Below are 17,380 nucleotides of genomic sequence, written 5' to 3'. Positions count from 1 at the left end.
GAAAAACTTCGTTAAAAATATATGCTATTTATAATATCAAAACTACTATTCAAAAAATAAATCTACCGACAAACTCAACTATTGTATTTAACTTGGAGTATTCGTGTGGCTAAAGATGTTTGATAAATGTGTCATCCATCAATAATTTATAACATTCATCGATAATTCACAACAATATGATGATTTTTAATTTTTATCCTTAAAAATGTGACAAAATCCTGTATGTATAATTTTAATCCCAAAAATAAAAGTAGAAGAGAAGGTCAGTCATCTCCAGTCAACAGTTATTTGTTTACGTCACTAATGACAGATCCTGCACCATCGTTTCTGAATCGCCGTTCATCACCGGAGTTACTACTTCGACGACTAATTATTGTTATCTTATTATTATTATCATCATTTTCATCAATCCAATTGGTACGTTCCGACACCACTACAAGTGCTGAATGGCAGATCCTGACGAAGCACAATTTCTCATCTCAAATTCGCCTCAATCCTCATTTGATTCTCATCGTCACCGTGCCATGTAATACTATTTCATTCTCTTAAACCTAACTGTTATTTTATTTATATTCATTGGAATTAACGGAATCTGTATTCTATTGTATTGTTCTGTAATCGATTTATAGGAGATGTAACAATATAACATTAACAGTACGTATGTGTTGTTGACTAATCGATAGATATAGTAACTATTGAAATGAAATTCAGCTTTAGGTTAGTTAAGCTAGTTATCAAATGTGAAGTGTTATTTGGAGTGTTAGTGTTGTTATATTAACATGATTTGATGTGAGGACATATTATGTGAGTAGTTAATGTGATTGAAGCTTACTCTACTTTTGTAATATTATGCGTATAGCTGTTTACGAGATATAGTGTTGATAAATGAGTCCAAATTGAGATACCACAGTACGTCTTTTGTTGGCTCATACATTGCGATTATCGAAACAGAATCGAGATTTAGGTTATACAAGTTTTTAGATTTGAAGAGAAATGTTAATTCACATGGATTGTGAAGTGAAATATAAACATTAGGGCTCAATGAGTTATGAAGTTGTTCTGCCAAGGGATTTATGCTGCTATGTGGAGTGTTAGTTGAAGATCACTTGGAGGTTGGTCACAGGGAGGTCTCCCTGCCTGTGACGAGACTAACGGTGATAGGTTTTGTAGGTCTGAAGCTCCTCATCGTATACGGATATCATCTTCTCCAGCTGAACTCTGACCAAATAATCTATTCTTATAGCTAGTTGGTTTGGTGTTTCTTCATTCGTCTTGTTATATTAACCTGAATTGATGTGCGGACATAATGTATGATAGTTAATGTGACACAACCTGCTTTACAATGTATAAATTGTGGGATAGCTGCTTAATGCCTAAAATATAATTTGTGTATTGTTATTGTTGGTAAGTTCAGCAAATGGTGTGGATCTAGGATATATTGAGCTTGGGCTGGTTTAACTTGACAGTATAAAGGTTGCACTGTTGCAGGGTGTGAGTAAATTCAGTCATATATAGACTAACTAGATTGGAAGCAACATATTATCATTGTGTCAATGCTCTATTGTTGAATATTATGTCCATTTTATGGAAATCTTATCCTCCTAATGCCATTAGCTTATATTGTAATAAATATTGAACCACTTTCTATTGTGTGTTTTAACCTTTAGATGATCTGTCATACAATACATTTTCACTTATGTTAAGGTTCGTTGGATTCCAATGTCGTTAATTCTGTTTTGACATTTGAGGTGTTATAACGAGGGCTTTTGTACCATTTAAGTTTTAACTTATTAAACCCAGCTTTGGAAAGTTTAAATGCAACCTAGAATGCTTATAGATGTGGAAGAGAATTTGGTTAACCTCATCTTTGAGTTAGTGCACAGGAATTTATTTAACTTAACATGACTAAGTATAAGTGCACGTCTGACTTGTGTGTTTGAACTTTTGGATATTAAAAGGATATAATTTAAATATTCCATGCCAAATGCTATCACAAATTTTATAGGTCTCATTTAATGTCCAGGGTCTGGTGAGGCGCGATCTCTTATGAAAGAATTAGCCCAAAAGGTTAAAAAGAAAGAGGAATTTGGAACTCTGAAGTTAATGCTCATCCATAGAAATCATGATAAGATGCTGGCAGATGCTCTGGGTGCAAAAATGGAAATAGATATTTTATGTTACCGCCACTCTTTTCCATACAAGTATCAAGGAACACTTCGGGCTCAGAACATATTATCATCTGTTCGTTATCTTATGTCACTTTTGCCTGAAGAAATTCCTCTTAAGCCTTTATCAACCACAGAGGATCTAACAACATTCCTCAAGTCAACTGACAATGCTTTACTTCTTTTGGAGTTTTGTGGATGGACACCCAAATTGATGGCCACAGTCATGAGTAATAACTCTTCTGGTATTATTTTCTCACCGTTTTTACTTTCTTTAGAGTAAAATAAGCTTAAGAACAAAATTGTTAAGGTGGGAGGTTATCTGACTTATTCCGTGGTAGTTCCCCCCCCCCCCCCCCCCTCCTTTTTGTGCTCTGGAGCAAAGCAAATATTTTATTTGCTTTTCTGTTGATATCCCTGTTATTTGAATGTTTACATCTCTCATACATTCTTTAGAGGTGCCACTTGCAATCCATTTACTTATGAATGGGTTGAGTCGATTTATGTTCTATCTGTAACACACTAAAATAATAACTTCAAAGAAATGGGCTGAAGTTCTGAAGTGTATTTTTAATGCATAAAACCTCCTAAACCATTTTATTTAAAAAATTGATTCATATGTCATACAATAAATTCATTAAAAATGATATTTTTAGACGAAAAGTGTTTTTGGGACAACCCGGCTGCCTCATACCTAAAATTATCCGCTTTGAGCCATTATACAACCACCCATTTTTCCACCTTTAACACACACACAAGTCTAAGACTCTTAATTGATATTGTCTCCTAAAAGTAGCAACTAGAATTAAGAGACGAATAACCAGTATATGAGTGCTTATATTAATGGAATACATACCAGCAAACTAGAATCCTAAAATTTGCTTATTGTTAATGGAATCCATACAGGTGTCCCTCTTAGAACAGGTTTATTTGGAGAACACGATGAAACAAGTGCAAATGACGGGAAGAAGAATCAGGTGGATGGTAGTTCTACTTCCTCATAGTTATGAGGCCAAAAGAAAATAAAAGGTGCTGATAATAACATGACATATTTTCTTTCTTGAAACAGGGGATGGAAAATGAAAAGATTACCTGCAATGTTGATGATCAGTTTAACGGGCTTCCTGGGCTTGGTGAATTCATTCCTCTAAATGAGAGTGATTTCTTGGAGGCTAAGAAAATGTCATCAAGTGATCGAGATCCATCTTCTTGCAGTTTTGAGGAGTTCCAGCTGTTTGAGTCTTCACTATATAATTTTACTAGTTTTGTTGGAGAATTCTTTCTGCCACCGGAAAGGTTTAAGTTTGGTTTAGTGTCTGAGAGATCATTAATTTCATCTCTAGGGGTTGCAGATACAGATTCATGGTCGCTCATGCTATACTCTACTGGATGCCCTAGCTGCACTAAGGTTTTTAAAGGAGTAAGTGATCTCAAAAGAGTTATAGAGATTAAATCATCACCTGTTACAGAGGCAAGTTTATATGCTTTCTCCTTTAATCGTTTTCTGTCATTTTGATCTGATATTTTGACTTTTATGCAGCTTAAAGGTGATGAGCATGATTTTGATCCTGGTTTACCATCAGATAGGTCATCAGTACTACTTTTCATTGACAGATCATCTGATTCCTTAAAAATTAGAAGAAAAAGCAAGGAATCTCTCACTTTTTTAAGAGAACTTGCACTGCACCATCGCATTCCATCTAAAACGGATGATCAAAACGTTTTCAGTCGAGCTCATGTCACAAGGAGTGTTCCCCACCATCCTAAATTGGAGATGTCAACATCATTTCAAAAGGTAACTCAACTAAAAGATAAGATTACTATCATAACCATGAATGAGGGTAAGCATATTACTTTTGATAATCTTGCTTCAAATTTGCAAGGTAATTCCTTGCAAGATGTCTTGACATATGTTCTTCAGCAGAAGAAACAAAAAACACTGAATTCAGTTGCTAAAGATGTCGGCTTTCAGCTACTCTCTGATGATATTGAAATCACATTGTCAGAAAATGTTCAATCTGATTATATACAGACCGAACTATCTATGGAACATCCTAGTGGAAGCAATGTTGAGTTTGAAAAGGATCAAGTGGTACATGTTGATGATCTAGAACATTCTGGAAAGGATGATGAGAAGATTTCTGCTGATACAACTGTTCAGTTAGTTGCCACTTTTGAAAACGAGGAAGTTGAAAAGGGGTCTAATTGTTCATTTTTCTTTGTTGATGGACAATTTCGGTTACTTGAAGCATTAACTGGTGTTGTGAAGATCCCTTCATTAGTGATTATTGATCCTATTTCACATCAACATTATGTCTTTCATGAAGAGGATGATTTTGGCTATTCTTCACTATCTGTTTTTTTGCACATGTTTCTTAATGGAAGTCTTCAACCATATCAACGGTCTAAGTCTCTTGTTCTTGAACCTAAGGAGGCCCCACGCCCACCGTTTGTCAATCAAGATTTTCATGAGGTTGATTCTATACCGCGTGTTAATGCTCTTAACTTTATGGAGTTGGTTGTTGGTAACCACTCTGGTTCTGTTAGTCCTGAATGTGCATGGAAGAAAGATGTATTGGTTCTTTTTACTAGTAGCTGGTGTGGATTTTGTCTGAGGACAGAAATTGTCCTGCGTGAAGTATACCGTGCGTTCAAGGGTTATGGTGATATGGTGAAAAGTCAATTTAAGGATGAGCAATCCTCTTCAGGAAATGGTATGTCCTGAAGTAAAGTTACCTTTTTACTTCTTTATTTTCCACTCGTTTGTTCTTATTCTTTTTTAACTGTTTTACCCAGTCATTATTATTTTTATCATTTTTTTACTGTACTTGACCAATCAAATCAATATACCACTACAATGTGATAGCATCTTGAGAAAATAAGTTGTTTCAAATATAAAAGATGCTGATATAGGCATACAGAACATGCTCATCTATTGCAAACTAAAGGACTGTGTTAAAGGCTATTCGCCTATTATGGTATTATGCAAATCTATCCATTTGTCTGTATATTGTCGATCTCATTTTTATTTAATAGTTTTGAGACATGAATGATGCGATCCTGTTACTAATGAAGTTTAAATGTGCTGCAGATGGCATTAATGACATCATAACGAAGCTCCCGATGATCTATATGATGGATTGCACTGAAAATGACTGTAGTTTGCTACTAAAATCATTGACTAAGGTACCTGTTTTTCTTTAATCTTGTTTTGTTATGCCTATATGTGTTTTCAATTCAAGCTTTGAGTTTGTGTATTCTATTTTAAAGGCACATGATCAATAGGCAACATCTGTTAAATGTATCTTCAGGGTTTATTTAGATTTCATTTCATATTTTGAGATGTTGTGTGGCTCTGTACTTCCATTCGGATCATTAAAACAATAGTTTATAATTAAAGCGCACCAATAATTGTGTCAATGTAAAAAATATATGCATATTAATGTGGTCTCTATATGCAGAGGGATCTTTACCCATCTCTGCTGCTGTATCCAGCAAAAAAGAAGGAAGCAATCTTGTATGATGGAGAATTATCTGTATTTAATATTATCAAATTTATTGCCGATCAAGGTGGCAACTCTTACTGGATTTATAAGGAGCGAGGTAATTTGAAGTTATTGGTCAATCTTATTTTTTGTAGTTATATTCTAACCATCAAACTAAACCATTTCCATAAGTGTTCCCTTTCAAAGACTTAACTTCTAATGACTTAGTTATAGTAGTCAGGAATTATTATTAAGCTAGCCATATACTTTGAATGTTTACCAGACTGGTTCTTAATTTCTTATGTTTCCAGCTAACAAAACCACATAACAATAAGGCTACTCAATTCTTGATACCAAGAAAATGTGAATTCTTCATCAACTGATCATTTTATTGATTATAGGTTTCAGACTTTTAGTTATTCATATTTTATGAGGATCTTATATTTTCTATGCTGTAGGTACTTTATGGACTGAAGCTGAATATGGAGTTTGGAATGAGAATCAAATTATGGATGCATCAGAACATGTAACGCATGAGGAAAACCATGAGATTTTACTAAAAGACTGGACCCAAACCCAGACCCAAAAGTCAGGAATCACTAACAAAAAGATCGAGCCACGTACACCATACGATCCCAGTGGATCTGGACTCGAAATAATACCTGGCTCCATACTTGTCGCAACACAAAAACTTACCGATGTATACCCATTTTCCAGATCAAAAATTCTCATAGTCAAAGCAAATCAAACTTCTGGATTTCAAGGTCTGATAATCAACAAGCTTATTAGTTGGGAATCCCTCTCATCACACGAAGAGTTGGATTCCTTGAAACAGGCACCACTGTCTTATGGTGGTCCTGTCATAGCACGTGATCTGCCTCTTGTTTCTTTAACTAGAGAGTCTTCCAAAGATGAGCTCCCTGAAGTGCTACCAGATATCTACTTCCTTGACCAATTAGTCACAATTAATTTAATACAAAATCTGAAGTCACATAATCGGTCGATGACCGATTACTGGTTTTTTGTGGGGTTTTCTTCATGGGATTGGAACCAATTATATGATGAGATTGCTGATGGATCATGGGATTTAGTTAATGGAACAGTGCAGCAGCTTGATTGGCCTATGACATGAGCCACTTGGATTGATTAATTCTCAGATGAGGTTAAACCTACACAAGCTTTCCATGGTTACATTTACAACTTGTTACATCAAAGAGCTGTACATAAGATCAGTTATTTCCATAATTTTGTTTTTCTTCTGTGGTGATCATAAATTCTGTCTTGTTTTCGTGATATTTGATTCTTTACGTATAGGTAGTTTTAAATTTGCTCAATATTATTGTTTCTTGTTTATTATGGTTAATTGTTTTAATAGTGTGCGGGGTAGATAGACGACCAGCAGATATGCAAGTATTTATTATGTATGGAGTATTTGTGTATATCCCTTACAGATACAGTAAACAAGAGAAAAGGGCTAACCCCGGCAAATTTATACAAATGGCAATATTGCAGCCCAAAAAGATATAAATAACAAACAGTATTCTCATGATCTTAAGGTTTGAAGCTATGCTTGAATCAGTTTTGGGCTTCGCTAGATCTTTTGCAGAACTGAAAGGTTAGATGAATGTTATCTCTGTGAAACTATTTTATTTGAATATAAGATCTACAACCATAATAATTAACTAACCATATTAATACTATGTTTATTTATATGAGTTCTTTAGCTCAAGTAACTTGGACCACCTCTTATCCACTGTTGGAGCCTTTGCCTTGCTTATATCTGCAAACGAAAGCTCTCTATAAATATATTTAGCTTAAGGGTGTTAAAATGGGTCGTGTATGCAGACTGAACTCAACATGAATTCGAAAATTGCGCCGGACAAATGAACCCGTACATGGCACAAGTTTTTACATGTTGACACGGACATAACCCATTTGACCGAAATTTAACTGCGTATTATTTTTTGCACACCAATACTTTAAATTTACAAATATACCACCAAAAGTACACATTATATAAAAAATGATTACATTTTAAACTATAAAACCAGATAATTAAATAAATGTTGACCTAAAATATTGAATCATTTATAAACTTTAAGTTATTTAGATAAAATAAATTCCTTTTAAATAAACGGGTTGAGTGGGTCAATCTGCGACGTGTTAGGTCAACCCAAACACATAGCTGAACATGTTCCAAGGGTTTGACCCAAAACTGACCGAAAGGTTTAGACTAAACCCAAACCTGCAAATTTCGTGTTAGGTTCGTTTCGTGTCAGAAATTCACACCCCTAGATTGTAGCTTTAGCTTATTCAAAATTTCAATGGCAAAATTTAACGGCTTATTACTTACTCTTTAACCCAAATTCTGATTTCTCACAAACATCTGAACAGGTTTCCTGCAAACACAGAATTAATAAAGATCATGTTTGAACTCTTTCTTTACACACTACTTTCATAGTATACCTCTCTTGCTTCTATATAAGTCCACCTTTATTCTTGTATTTTCAACCAGGTGTTATTATTATTATTATTATTATTATATTTTCGTTTTTTATATAATACTTCTTAAAGAAGAGAAGCATCTGAGACTAAAAAGTCAAATACGGACTATTTTTGAGGCAAACAGTTCTTACATTCACAGAAGTGGTGAGCCTAACTGTGTCCTGTATTAACGAGTCAAGATCTGCTTCACATCCAGGTTTCACATAGATGACCTGCAAAATATCAGTGTCTTCAATCTTCTTATACTTACAAGTTACAACCGTGTATCTAGCTATCTATAACGGATATCTGTATATGCATAGAAAGGGAAATACTGATGGATCATCTCCTCCAATTTCAGGTAGCTGATTTGATTCACCGTCTTTGTTACTTGAGAGGATCCACACATTGAAGTTTGTAGTAATCTGATAACAAATCGAATCAATAAACAGAAATAACCAACAAGTCAACAACATGCAAGAAACAGAATACTTGTCTGCAGTAAGGCAAAGAGCAGTTGCTACACTTTCTTGTGAAAGACGTGTCGATTTTCCCATCAACCGAAAGCCCAAAGCCTGCATGCTGGTAAAAAACTATATACATATCTTATAACACATTCCCATAATCATGTTTTCACTAATCACGATATAAAGAGACCGACCCTATGTATCGTTAGAGACACGAAGACGCGTGAATTGTTAGGATCACCATCTTCAACTAAATCATCCAACTGTAGGTCCCGAAGTGAGAAATTATAGTCAGCATTCCAGTTTCCCTGCCATTTGCCTTCTGCAGTTGATATTCTTATCAGCCTTTTTCCTACCTTTTTCCCTATCTGAACACATGATATGTTTTGGTAGTTTTAATGATTTTTTTAATTTGATACTTGAATTAAACATAGACATAAAAGTAGTAGAAACTACCAGTGGGATGTGGTTTCTATGAATGGAAGCAGAAAGAGTGTATTTGGGTGTTGGATTTGTAGCAGCAGGTAAAAGATATGTAAAGGTTCCTGGTATGGAGTATCCCATCTTTGGTGCATCTGGTCACCTTATCTCCTGGTTTTATGTTGTTTCAGTTTGTGGTTTATATCTTTTGGCTAGATCCCTGAAAGCCCTTCAAGTTTGGTCAAGTTTGCGAAAAGTGCCCATTTGTCATATTCAAGCTCAATTGAACCCTCTGAGATAGACCTAAGTCAAGTAAAGTTGGGTGATATCAACGCGGGTTCAACCTCATAATTCAAGTTGTATGCTTTTGGCTCGGACAATTGATTAGAGTGACTCAATTAGCATGCTACCTTTAACTCGAATTCGATTAATAAGTTTATGCAAGCCAACTAGTTTGGGCTAATTACAAATAGTTTTGACGAGTGCACCTAATTGCCATTACCAACTTACCATGAGATTGAGGCATTGAGAAAATTTAGAAGGAAATAAATTGTGCTTTAAGCTAACGATATATTTAACTCTACACATACATTATATTTCAACAAACATATATGAGTAATCAAGTGATTATTCTACAAAACAAATATACATCCCATGTCTTCATTTGACCTATTTAAAAGTTTTATCTATTCACACATTTTTTTATGAGCATTCTAAGAGCTTGTAGTCATGACGGATTAATTGAAGGGTTAGTTTTTTCAAGAAAATGGTCAAAGAGTCTTGTATTGTGACTCACATCAAGCATTACGGGTGCTTGATCGACATGTTGGCTAGATGAGAGAGGCTTGAGGTAGAGAAAATGGTTTTAGAGGTACTGAAAATATGGCTACTGATGTCATTTTGAGGACACTTCTTGAGCCATCTACTATAGTGAATGATATTGAGTCATTGAAACGGGGAAAAGAATCACAAATATAATATTTGTAGAAAAACGATTAGTGATTATGTACTTTTATCATACATTTCTTCGGGTGTAGGCTACTATGTTGATTCGGAAAAGTGTTATGAGAATAAGGGATCAAATGGATATTTGTAAGGTACTATGTTGTAGTTCTTGCCAATGACACTTGAAACCGGCTGCGTAAATGGAAACAGTAATAAGTTGGTTACTTTATTTTTCTTTAAATGCATTGTACATTTATAAAGGGAATTACCAATATAGACATTATTCACCAAAACTTTATGGCATCTTTTCATGTTAGAGCATCTATAATAGACTTTAAAACTCAAGGTTTAGATGATATGACAAAAAGATGGAAGATAACATGTACTCCACTGTTGTAATGGGTGAAGTTTGTGTATACAAAACTACAAATAACAAGTTTTGTGGCCTCCACGATCACATCACACACTCTCTCTCTCTCTCTCACACACACATATATATATAATGAGGAATGTTAACGTACAAATGAAATTAGCGTGCTAAACGTGAGAATCAAGTAGAGTAATTATGTAATTACTCTATGATGTAATTACATAATTATTGTAATTACATAATTACTTTACTTGTATATATAACTACTCTACTTGATTCTCACGTTAGCCCGTTAATTATATTTGTATTTGATCAAAATCATATATATTATAATAAGATTTGTTAAGTTATTTAGACAAGTTTATAATATGATGTGATCCGAGACCTGAACTCATCAAAACCAATGAGGAAAAAGGACCACTACAGTCTTGTATCATCACTCGTACAAAAGAACCACTCGAATCACCGATCACTTCAACAAATCCACGCCCACTTAATCACCACAACCCACACACCACCACCCACCACTCTCTGGACCACCATCCTCCGTCACTACCCACCAAAACAAGCCATTTTACTCTACAAACACCACCTCCACCCCACCTATTATTATTATTACAAACCCAACAGCTTCACTTACGCCTTCTTACTCAAATCCTGTGCTAATTCACACCTACCCATCTCAGGCTCACAGCTCCATTCTATAACTTTCAAAACAGGCTTTCAAACCCATGTTTATGTTCAAACTGCTTTGGTCAATATGTACGTTGTTTGCGGCTGTTTACAACAATGCCGCCAGGTGTTCGATGAAATGCCTGACAGAAATTTAGTCACTTGGAATGTTTTCCTAACTGGGTTAGCTAAACTAGGGGAACTTACATTAGCTAGATCTGTTTTTAACATAATGCCAGTGAAAAATGTCGTTTCTTGGACCGGTATGATTGACGGGTACACGCGAGCGAACCAGCCGAAAGAAGCGGTTTCGTTGTTTAAACACATGGTTGCGTTAACGTCTAACGATAAACCAAGTGAAATAACTGTTTTAGCGGTTTACCCTGCTGTTTGGAACCTCGGGTCTTTGGAATTATGCCAGTGTATTCACGCGTATGGAGAGAAAAATGGGTTTTATGTGACGGATATACGTGTTACAAATGCGCTCATTGATGTGTATGCAAGATGCGGGAGTGTGCATAATGCGTTGCGAGTTTTTGAGTTTATGGAAAATGGTAAGAAGAATTTAGTGTCATGGACATCAATAATAACTGTTTTTGCAATGCATGGTATGGCAAAAGAAGCTGTGGATTGTTTCAAAAGAATGGAGCAAGTCGGCATGAAGCCTAATAGGGTTACGTTTTTGAGCATTCTAAGCGCGTGCAGTCATGGTGGATTAGTTGAAGAAGGTTTAGTTTTTTTCAAAAAAATGATCAACGAGTCGTGTATTGTGCCTGACATTAAGCATTACGGGTGCTTGATCGACATGTTGGCTCGAGCGGGGAGGCTTGAAGAAGCGGAGAAGATGGCTTTAGAGGTGCCAAAAGATATGGTTAATGATGTTATTTGGAGGACTCTTCTTGGGTCATGTAGTTACTATAATAATATTGAGATGGGGAAGAGGATTACAGAGAGAATATTTGAAATGGAGAGACGGTATTCGGGTGATTATGTGCTTCTGTCGAATATATTTTCGGGTATAGGCGATTATGTTGATTCGGAGAATGTTAGGAGACAAATGGATCAAATGGATGTTTGTAAACAACCTGGTTGTAGTTCTCTTTGAATCCTGAATAATAGTGTTTTATATATAGAGCAAAGAGTATACTTTTAACTTATTTCTTAGATTATGTGCTTTTTTTGTAATCTCTTACATTATAATCTACACACTTTATAACTGTGGGTATTATTGCTTTTTTTGTAATCCCTTACATTATAATCTATACACTATACACTTTATATTACTCGAAATGCAATTCAAATCGAATTCAAATTTCATTGTTGGATTCGGTTTCCGAATCAAACGTTAATTCTACTGAGTTTAGACACCGGATTTTTAAATTTCATTTTCGATTTGAAATATGAATTCAAATTATATACACAACTTCTATTCTGTTAACTCAATTCCAACTGACCATTATCATTTGCCATAATAAGAACATACAAATACCCAATTGAATATCAGATTACTCCTCACTTTGCAAATCAACTTTAGTAAAACTAATTACAAATATATTTAAAAACAATCCTTGTTTGCGCAAGTTGGCTCGTTAAGTTCAGCTTGTATCAAGCCTATTTAAAAAGTTACGCTAAACTAATGTCTGAGTATGACCAATAACATTTAGTTTGCGTCGCATGTATGAAAGAAAGTCCTACTTTGTATGAATATGAGCCATAGATATACCAACAAGATTCCATGGCTCATATTTATGACGTTGATTTCCATTAAAGTTCGTACCAAAACGGCTTCACACACGCTTTCCACTTCAAATAATACACCAAAACATTTAGTTTGCGCAAAATATATACCGTAACGAGTCGAGAAAACAAGAACTTAAAATAACCCACACCTTAAAAATAATAAATTATGTATATAAAATATAAAGCACTAAATTGTACAAAATCATACACTAACTAATCTCTAGTATACATGTAAATTATAATCACCTTTAGTCCAATACAAAACAAAAATGCTACACACTCTGCATTTCACTTCTTGTGGCTCTTCTTAAAATTCCAGAAACTAAGCAAATATCTTGTTGCAGGGTTAGAACAACCGAAAAACCTAACAATATTTTGGCAATCTTTTTCCTCAACATCATCATTTCCATTTGAATTCAAATGACTTAAATATGTCTTCCCTTCATATATAAAGCAAATTTGCTGCCATAGCAGCACCGCCAACCCGATTGCTACAGAAGCACTTGCAAAAAATAGGTAAATGAGTACAAAACCTCTCAACGGTAGCGACTCTACTGATATGAGGAAAGGGAGTGCACTTTCTGTGAGGTACTTAAAGATGGTTGACCAAGTCAACTTAACCGAAGGAATGTGTCGTAACGGTGGCCAGATTTGATATAATATGTATGAAGACATGATCGAAACATAGAAAGTACTCGTGACTGCTGACATGAGGAACAGAATGAAGCTTCTATGATTTCCAGCACCCACACAATTACCGATCTACATTATTATAAGAATCGTAATATTAAAAATAAAAAATTAGATATAAAAGAGCTGCTTTCAGTTTTGAAGTTAATAAAATAACTTACAAATGGGCAATGATGATCCATGTCCAACACACACATTCCACAAGACCGACAATGATGAGTGTTGGGTGACTTTGGATTTGAGCACACGTTACAAAAGGTGTAGTCCATGAGCCCACCTCGACCCATGGTCGGGTAGCTGCCCCAAGATATACGCGGTGGTGCACCAGGTGACCGAAATGCAGCAAGAACATAAGTTGAAAGCGTGGCTACTGACAAAATAACCGTGATAGTCATATGAAATGTACCATAAAAATAACCCTTAGAAAATACGACCGGATATATAGCCCAAACACCACTACCTGCAAAAAAGGAAGCCAATCTGATACATGATGCATAAAAAAGTTAAGTAATTAGAGAAACTATATACCAGTATAATTATAAAAGTTACCTATAATGAAAAGCATAAATAGCAGGAGAATAATGACAAAAAATCGGTCTCGCAGACGTCTTAACCAAAAGTACTTGTTATCATATTTACGAGCATTGTGGTTAGTAATGGCCCCACACCAACCACACTTGAAAACGGGTGCATAAGGTGAAATAATAAGCAGCAGTCCACATCCCCAACAGGTTGTCTCGTGTTCTTCGGTTATGGATGTCACATAATCACCCTCCTAAGTGAAAAATTGAACTTGTAAGTTGTAAGTAGTGAATATTTACCAATGTTTTTATATATGTTTTGTTTTATTTTAAAGACTTCTATTGTGACCCTCCGGTTGAAAAGTTATGGTCACCGCGTGTATATGTATCCAGAGGTGAGCAGAAAAACCGAATAACCAAACTAACACTGAAATAACCAAGACCACAAACCGGATCAATTGAAAAAATAATGGTTTGGTTATGGTTACAAGTGTGTAAATAACCAAATTAACAGAACTGGCATCAAAACCAACCTTTATTTTTTAATACATAATATTTTATATGCCAGAAAACCGTTATATTTTTCCATAAGCAACATATCGGTTGTCACTTATTCACTTTTATAAATACAAAAAATTGCTAATATTTTTTTTACTAAAGATATAAATGGATTTATTAATTGAGATTAGTTCGAATCTACCTATGTCCAAAGTCAACAGTTAACCGAATATCAACAACGGGTTCGGTTTTAGCCCATAACCAAACTGAACCAACCCATGCTCACTCCTATATCCACTTTAACCTAATACTATAAGCTTTGAATCTTGTTTCCTTCTACAATGTTGGATTTTGAATTGACCAATATATGTAAAGTACAATATACATTAGTCAATACACGTGTAACAGAAACCGTCGGTTACGCCCGAATTCATGTAACCCACATTAAATACGTGTAACAGGCGTTGGTTACTTGTGTGGAGCCAGTAACGTGTCAAGCGCATACTAGGACCGGGTTATGCATGTTATGCGGCGTTGGGTACGTGTATTGACTAATGTATATTGTAACACATACCCTAAATTCAAACACACGTCGCTTACACCGCGAGAGCCTAAACGCACGTAACCGGTGCCGGAAATCAAAAGCAAAACTGAAATGTACGGTAATTTAAAAAAATAAATTTATTCCAACCCGTTTGACCTGAAACCCATTCCGACCCAAAACCCTTCTGACACGAGCCCTTTCGTGACCCAAACCAAATTGACCCTTTTTAGAATCAACCCGTTAAATCCTAACTGTAATCTGTGTGTGTGTGTGTGTGTGTGTGTATATATATATGTTTTGTTGTACTATGAATTGGCAAGTTTACAAGACTTCTAAGTGGGGCAAATAGATCTACATAATAATAATAATAATAATAATAATAATAATAATAATAATAATAATAATAATAATAATAATAATAATAATAATCCAAGAGTATGTTGGTGAAGAAGATTGATTACCTGTTTTGTTGGTGAGACAGAGACAGAGGAAGATGGGTCTGAATCCATGGATTCAATCGCATCAACAAAATAAACCAAACAACCAAATAGTAGTTGAAAAGTCAACGACTTTGACCAAATCTCGTTGACAATTGAAACAATATCCTCTAATCTAATTCAGAAACAACAGAAGAACAGAAATATGTAGTTGTAGTTTTGAATGATGTTTTGTAACTTCAAGGGTTTATGTTTGTTTATGTTTACAGTTACAAAGTACAAACAAGTATTCGTGGGTGCGCCGCACAAACCGGGTGTTTGGATTCTTTTTAACTACCAAGACTTTCTAGAAACGTTTATGCAATGAACATATATTTTTAAATAATAAGTGATTGGTAATATGAATTTGGTGGGCTCGTGGGATTCGATGGTGGAGCTATTTCGGAAACGATTGTCATTATGGAAAGCGAAAAAAGTATCCATTAGAGGGAGGGTGATGGTAATAAAGGCGGTGTTAAATTCGTTTCCTACTTATTATTTCTCTTTATATATCAAGCGGTGGAGGAGGCAGTCGAAAAGATGGGAAGAATCCAAACAGGATTTTTTTTTTCAGGTTAGAAGACGAGACTAAAATAAATTTGGGTAGCATGACAAAAGGTTGTTGCACCAATGAAAAAAGGGGGCCTCGGCTTTGGGTCATTAAAGCAAACGAATATAATTATGCTTGTGAAATGAAGGAAGTTTAAAAACAAAAAAAAAGAAATTTGAAAGAATATTGTTTGGGCTATCCATCTCTAGGAGAGATCATGATCATTCATTCCAACCAATGTGTCGATCCCTGGGCCATGGAAGAATATCGTGAAAATTGATCGCGAAATCGAAGCACCTGTTATTAATCTAAGAAAGGTGATTATAAACTAGATGAAGGACGAGACTAACACACTCTTTTGATCAGATTGTTGGTGGGTGTGATGTGGGGTTTTATTATAAGATTTCCTCTTTTGTTTGAAATCGAGATATGAAAGGGGTTCAATGTTTTCGGATGGCTAATGATGTATGACGTCGAAATGTGTGAGCATTAGGCTGGAACCGGCAGCCATACTGGTCGGAGGAGGTTGGGGAATTGAGAAACATGCTATTGTTATGTCAACAGGTTAGGTTGGTGGAGGGTAAGGATCAGGAGGTTTGGGGTGCGGGGGAGGGTTGCGATTTTTCGGTTAAAAGCCTAAAGGGTGGCCTTAAAGCTAACTTAGGTTTGGAGGGGAATTATGTGATAGAATGGAACTTTGTCTCCAAAAAAGTTGGTATACATGCTTGGAGAGTAGAGACGTAAAGAATTCCAGTGCTTATTTCTTTGGCCAAGATGGGTATTCCGGTCGCGACAACGATTTGCCCGATATGTAAAAAATAGGTGGAATGGTGGAACGCCTACTGATCTCTTGCTAGCTTGCTCAATCAATTGAGATAATAATAATCATAAAACAACACACAAGTTAGATTTGTTACTTTGTAAAGCAAAATTTAATAAAACATATCTCTAACGAAACAAATCTATAACATCCTACTTTCGATTATAATAATAAATGAAATTTCGTTATTTGATAGTATGTCATTTATTGGTTTAGACAATTAACTAATAGAAGGCGGGCTTGGATTTTAGAAGATGGAATAAGAGATGGAATGAGCCTTAAGTCCATGGACCTAAGGGAGTATAAATACCCCTTTAACCCTAATCCTTTCCATTTTATCCATCTCTACACCATAGCCTACACCTTGGAAAACACACACAAACATTATCCTTTAACCCGAGCCTAGATACGAAGTTGAAAACCCAAGATTTTTGGTGCTAGAACGTTGTGACGAACCGAACCTGCATCAAGGACCAGCTCGTGTTCGTAGTTCAACTCGTTTAAGGTACGTTTATAATCTGAAATCGTTTATT

At 35.3% G+C, this 17,380-nt stretch overlaps 3 protein-coding genes and 1 pseudogene across 3 annotated transcripts; 2 read left to right on the top strand and 2 right to left on the bottom strand.

Annotated features, from left to right (window-relative positions):
* Nucleotides 1–300: 300 nt before the first annotated feature.
* Nucleotides 301–6,937, top strand: LOC143541665 (uncharacterized). Its single transcript, XM_077034435.1, has 8 exons — nucleotides 301–526; nucleotides 2,024–2,410; nucleotides 3,072–3,142; nucleotides 3,235–3,636; nucleotides 3,706–4,879; nucleotides 5,257–5,351; nucleotides 5,627–5,768; nucleotides 6,109–6,937. Exons 1-8 carry the CDS (start codon nucleotides 304–306, stop codon nucleotides 6,780–6,782), a joined length of 3,168 nt encoding a protein of 1,055 aa, XP_076890550.1. The 5' UTR covers nucleotides 301–303; the 3' UTR covers nucleotides 6,783–6,937.
* A 105-nt stretch (nucleotides 6,938–7,042) lies between these two features.
* LOC143541664 (large ribosomal RNA subunit accumulation protein YCED homolog 2, chloroplastic-like) lies at nucleotides 7,043–9,198 on the bottom strand. Its single transcript, XM_077034434.1, has 8 exons — nucleotides 9,058–9,198; nucleotides 8,796–8,969; nucleotides 8,627–8,716; nucleotides 8,470–8,559; nucleotides 8,287–8,367; nucleotides 8,004–8,049; nucleotides 7,338–7,430; nucleotides 7,043–7,258 (listed from the first exon to the last, which is right to left on the bottom strand). Exons 1-7 carry the CDS (start codon nucleotides 9,163–9,165, stop codon nucleotides 7,354–7,356), a joined length of 666 nt encoding a protein of 221 aa, XP_076890549.1. The 5' UTR covers nucleotides 9,166–9,198; the 3' UTR covers nucleotides 7,043–7,258; nucleotides 7,338–7,353.
* A 1,480-nt stretch (nucleotides 9,199–10,678) lies between these two features.
* On the top strand, nucleotides 10,679–12,142 carry LOC143541654 (pentatricopeptide repeat-containing protein At1g09220, mitochondrial pseudogene; annotated as a pseudogene).
* A 741-nt stretch (nucleotides 12,143–12,883) lies between these two features.
* LOC143541653 (protein S-acyltransferase 11-like) lies at nucleotides 12,884–15,762 on the bottom strand. Its single transcript, XM_077034418.1, has 4 exons — nucleotides 15,463–15,762; nucleotides 13,988–14,213; nucleotides 13,600–13,898; nucleotides 12,884–13,510 (listed from the first exon to the last, which is right to left on the bottom strand). Exons 1-4 carry the CDS (start codon nucleotides 15,508–15,510, stop codon nucleotides 13,037–13,039), a joined length of 1,047 nt encoding a protein of 348 aa, XP_076890533.1. The 5' UTR covers nucleotides 15,511–15,762; the 3' UTR covers nucleotides 12,884–13,036.
* Between the last annotated feature and the right edge of the window lie 1,618 nt (nucleotides 15,763–17,380).

This window comes from Bidens hawaiensis, unplaced genomic scaffold (assembly GCF_021521415.1).
Source record: "Bidens hawaiensis isolate Kalapana, Puna unplaced genomic scaffold, B.hawaiensis_p1.1 tig00012634_1, whole genome shotgun sequence".
Taxonomy (NCBI): Eukaryota; Viridiplantae; Streptophyta; class Magnoliopsida; order Asterales; family Asteraceae; genus Bidens; species Bidens hawaiensis.
The sequence above is the reverse complement of the archived record's forward strand: the minus strand, read 5'-3'. Positions and strand labels throughout refer to the sequence as shown.

What these genes read in the sequence shown, in the direction of transcription:
- LOC143541665 (XM_077034435.1), top strand. Translation starts at nt 304, where the DNA reads ATGACAGATCCTGCACCATCGTTTCTGAATCGCCGTTCATCACCGGAG. An exon ending in CATGAGTAATAACTCTTCTG is followed by an intron (nt 2,411 to 3,071) that starts GTATTATTTTCT and finishes GAATCCATACAG; the next exon opens with GTGTCCCTCTTAGAACAGGT. An exon ending in GCAATCCTCTTCAGGAAATG is followed by an intron (nt 4,880 to 5,256) that starts GTATGTCCTGAA and finishes AATGTGCTGCAG; the next exon opens with ATGGCATTAATGACATCATA.
- LOC143541664 (XM_077034434.1), bottom strand. Translation starts at nt 9,165, where the DNA reads ATGGGATACTCCATACCAGGAACCTTTACATATCTTTTACCTGCTGCT. An exon ending in TTGGAGGAGATGATCCATCA is followed by an intron (nt 8,368 to 8,469) that starts GTATTTCCCTTT and finishes GATATTTTGCAG; the next exon opens with GTCATCTATGTGAAACCTGG. An exon ending in GGCTCACCACTTCTGTGAAT is followed by an intron (nt 8,050 to 8,286) that starts GTAAGAACTGTT and finishes CTGTGTTTGCAG; the next exon opens with GAAACCTGTTCAGATGTTTG.
- LOC143541653 (XM_077034418.1), bottom strand. Translation starts at nt 15,510, where the DNA reads ATGGATTCAGACCCATCTTCCTCTGTCTCTGTCTCACCAACAAAACAG. An exon ending in CTGTCTCACCAACAAAACAG is followed by an intron (nt 14,214 to 15,462) that starts GTAATCAATCTT and finishes TTTTTCACTTAG; the next exon opens with GAGGGTGATTATGTGACATC. An exon ending in TGGATCATCATTGCCCATTT is followed by an intron (nt 13,511 to 13,599) that starts GTAAGTTATTTT and finishes ATAATAATGTAG; the next exon opens with ATCGGTAATTGTGTGGGTGC.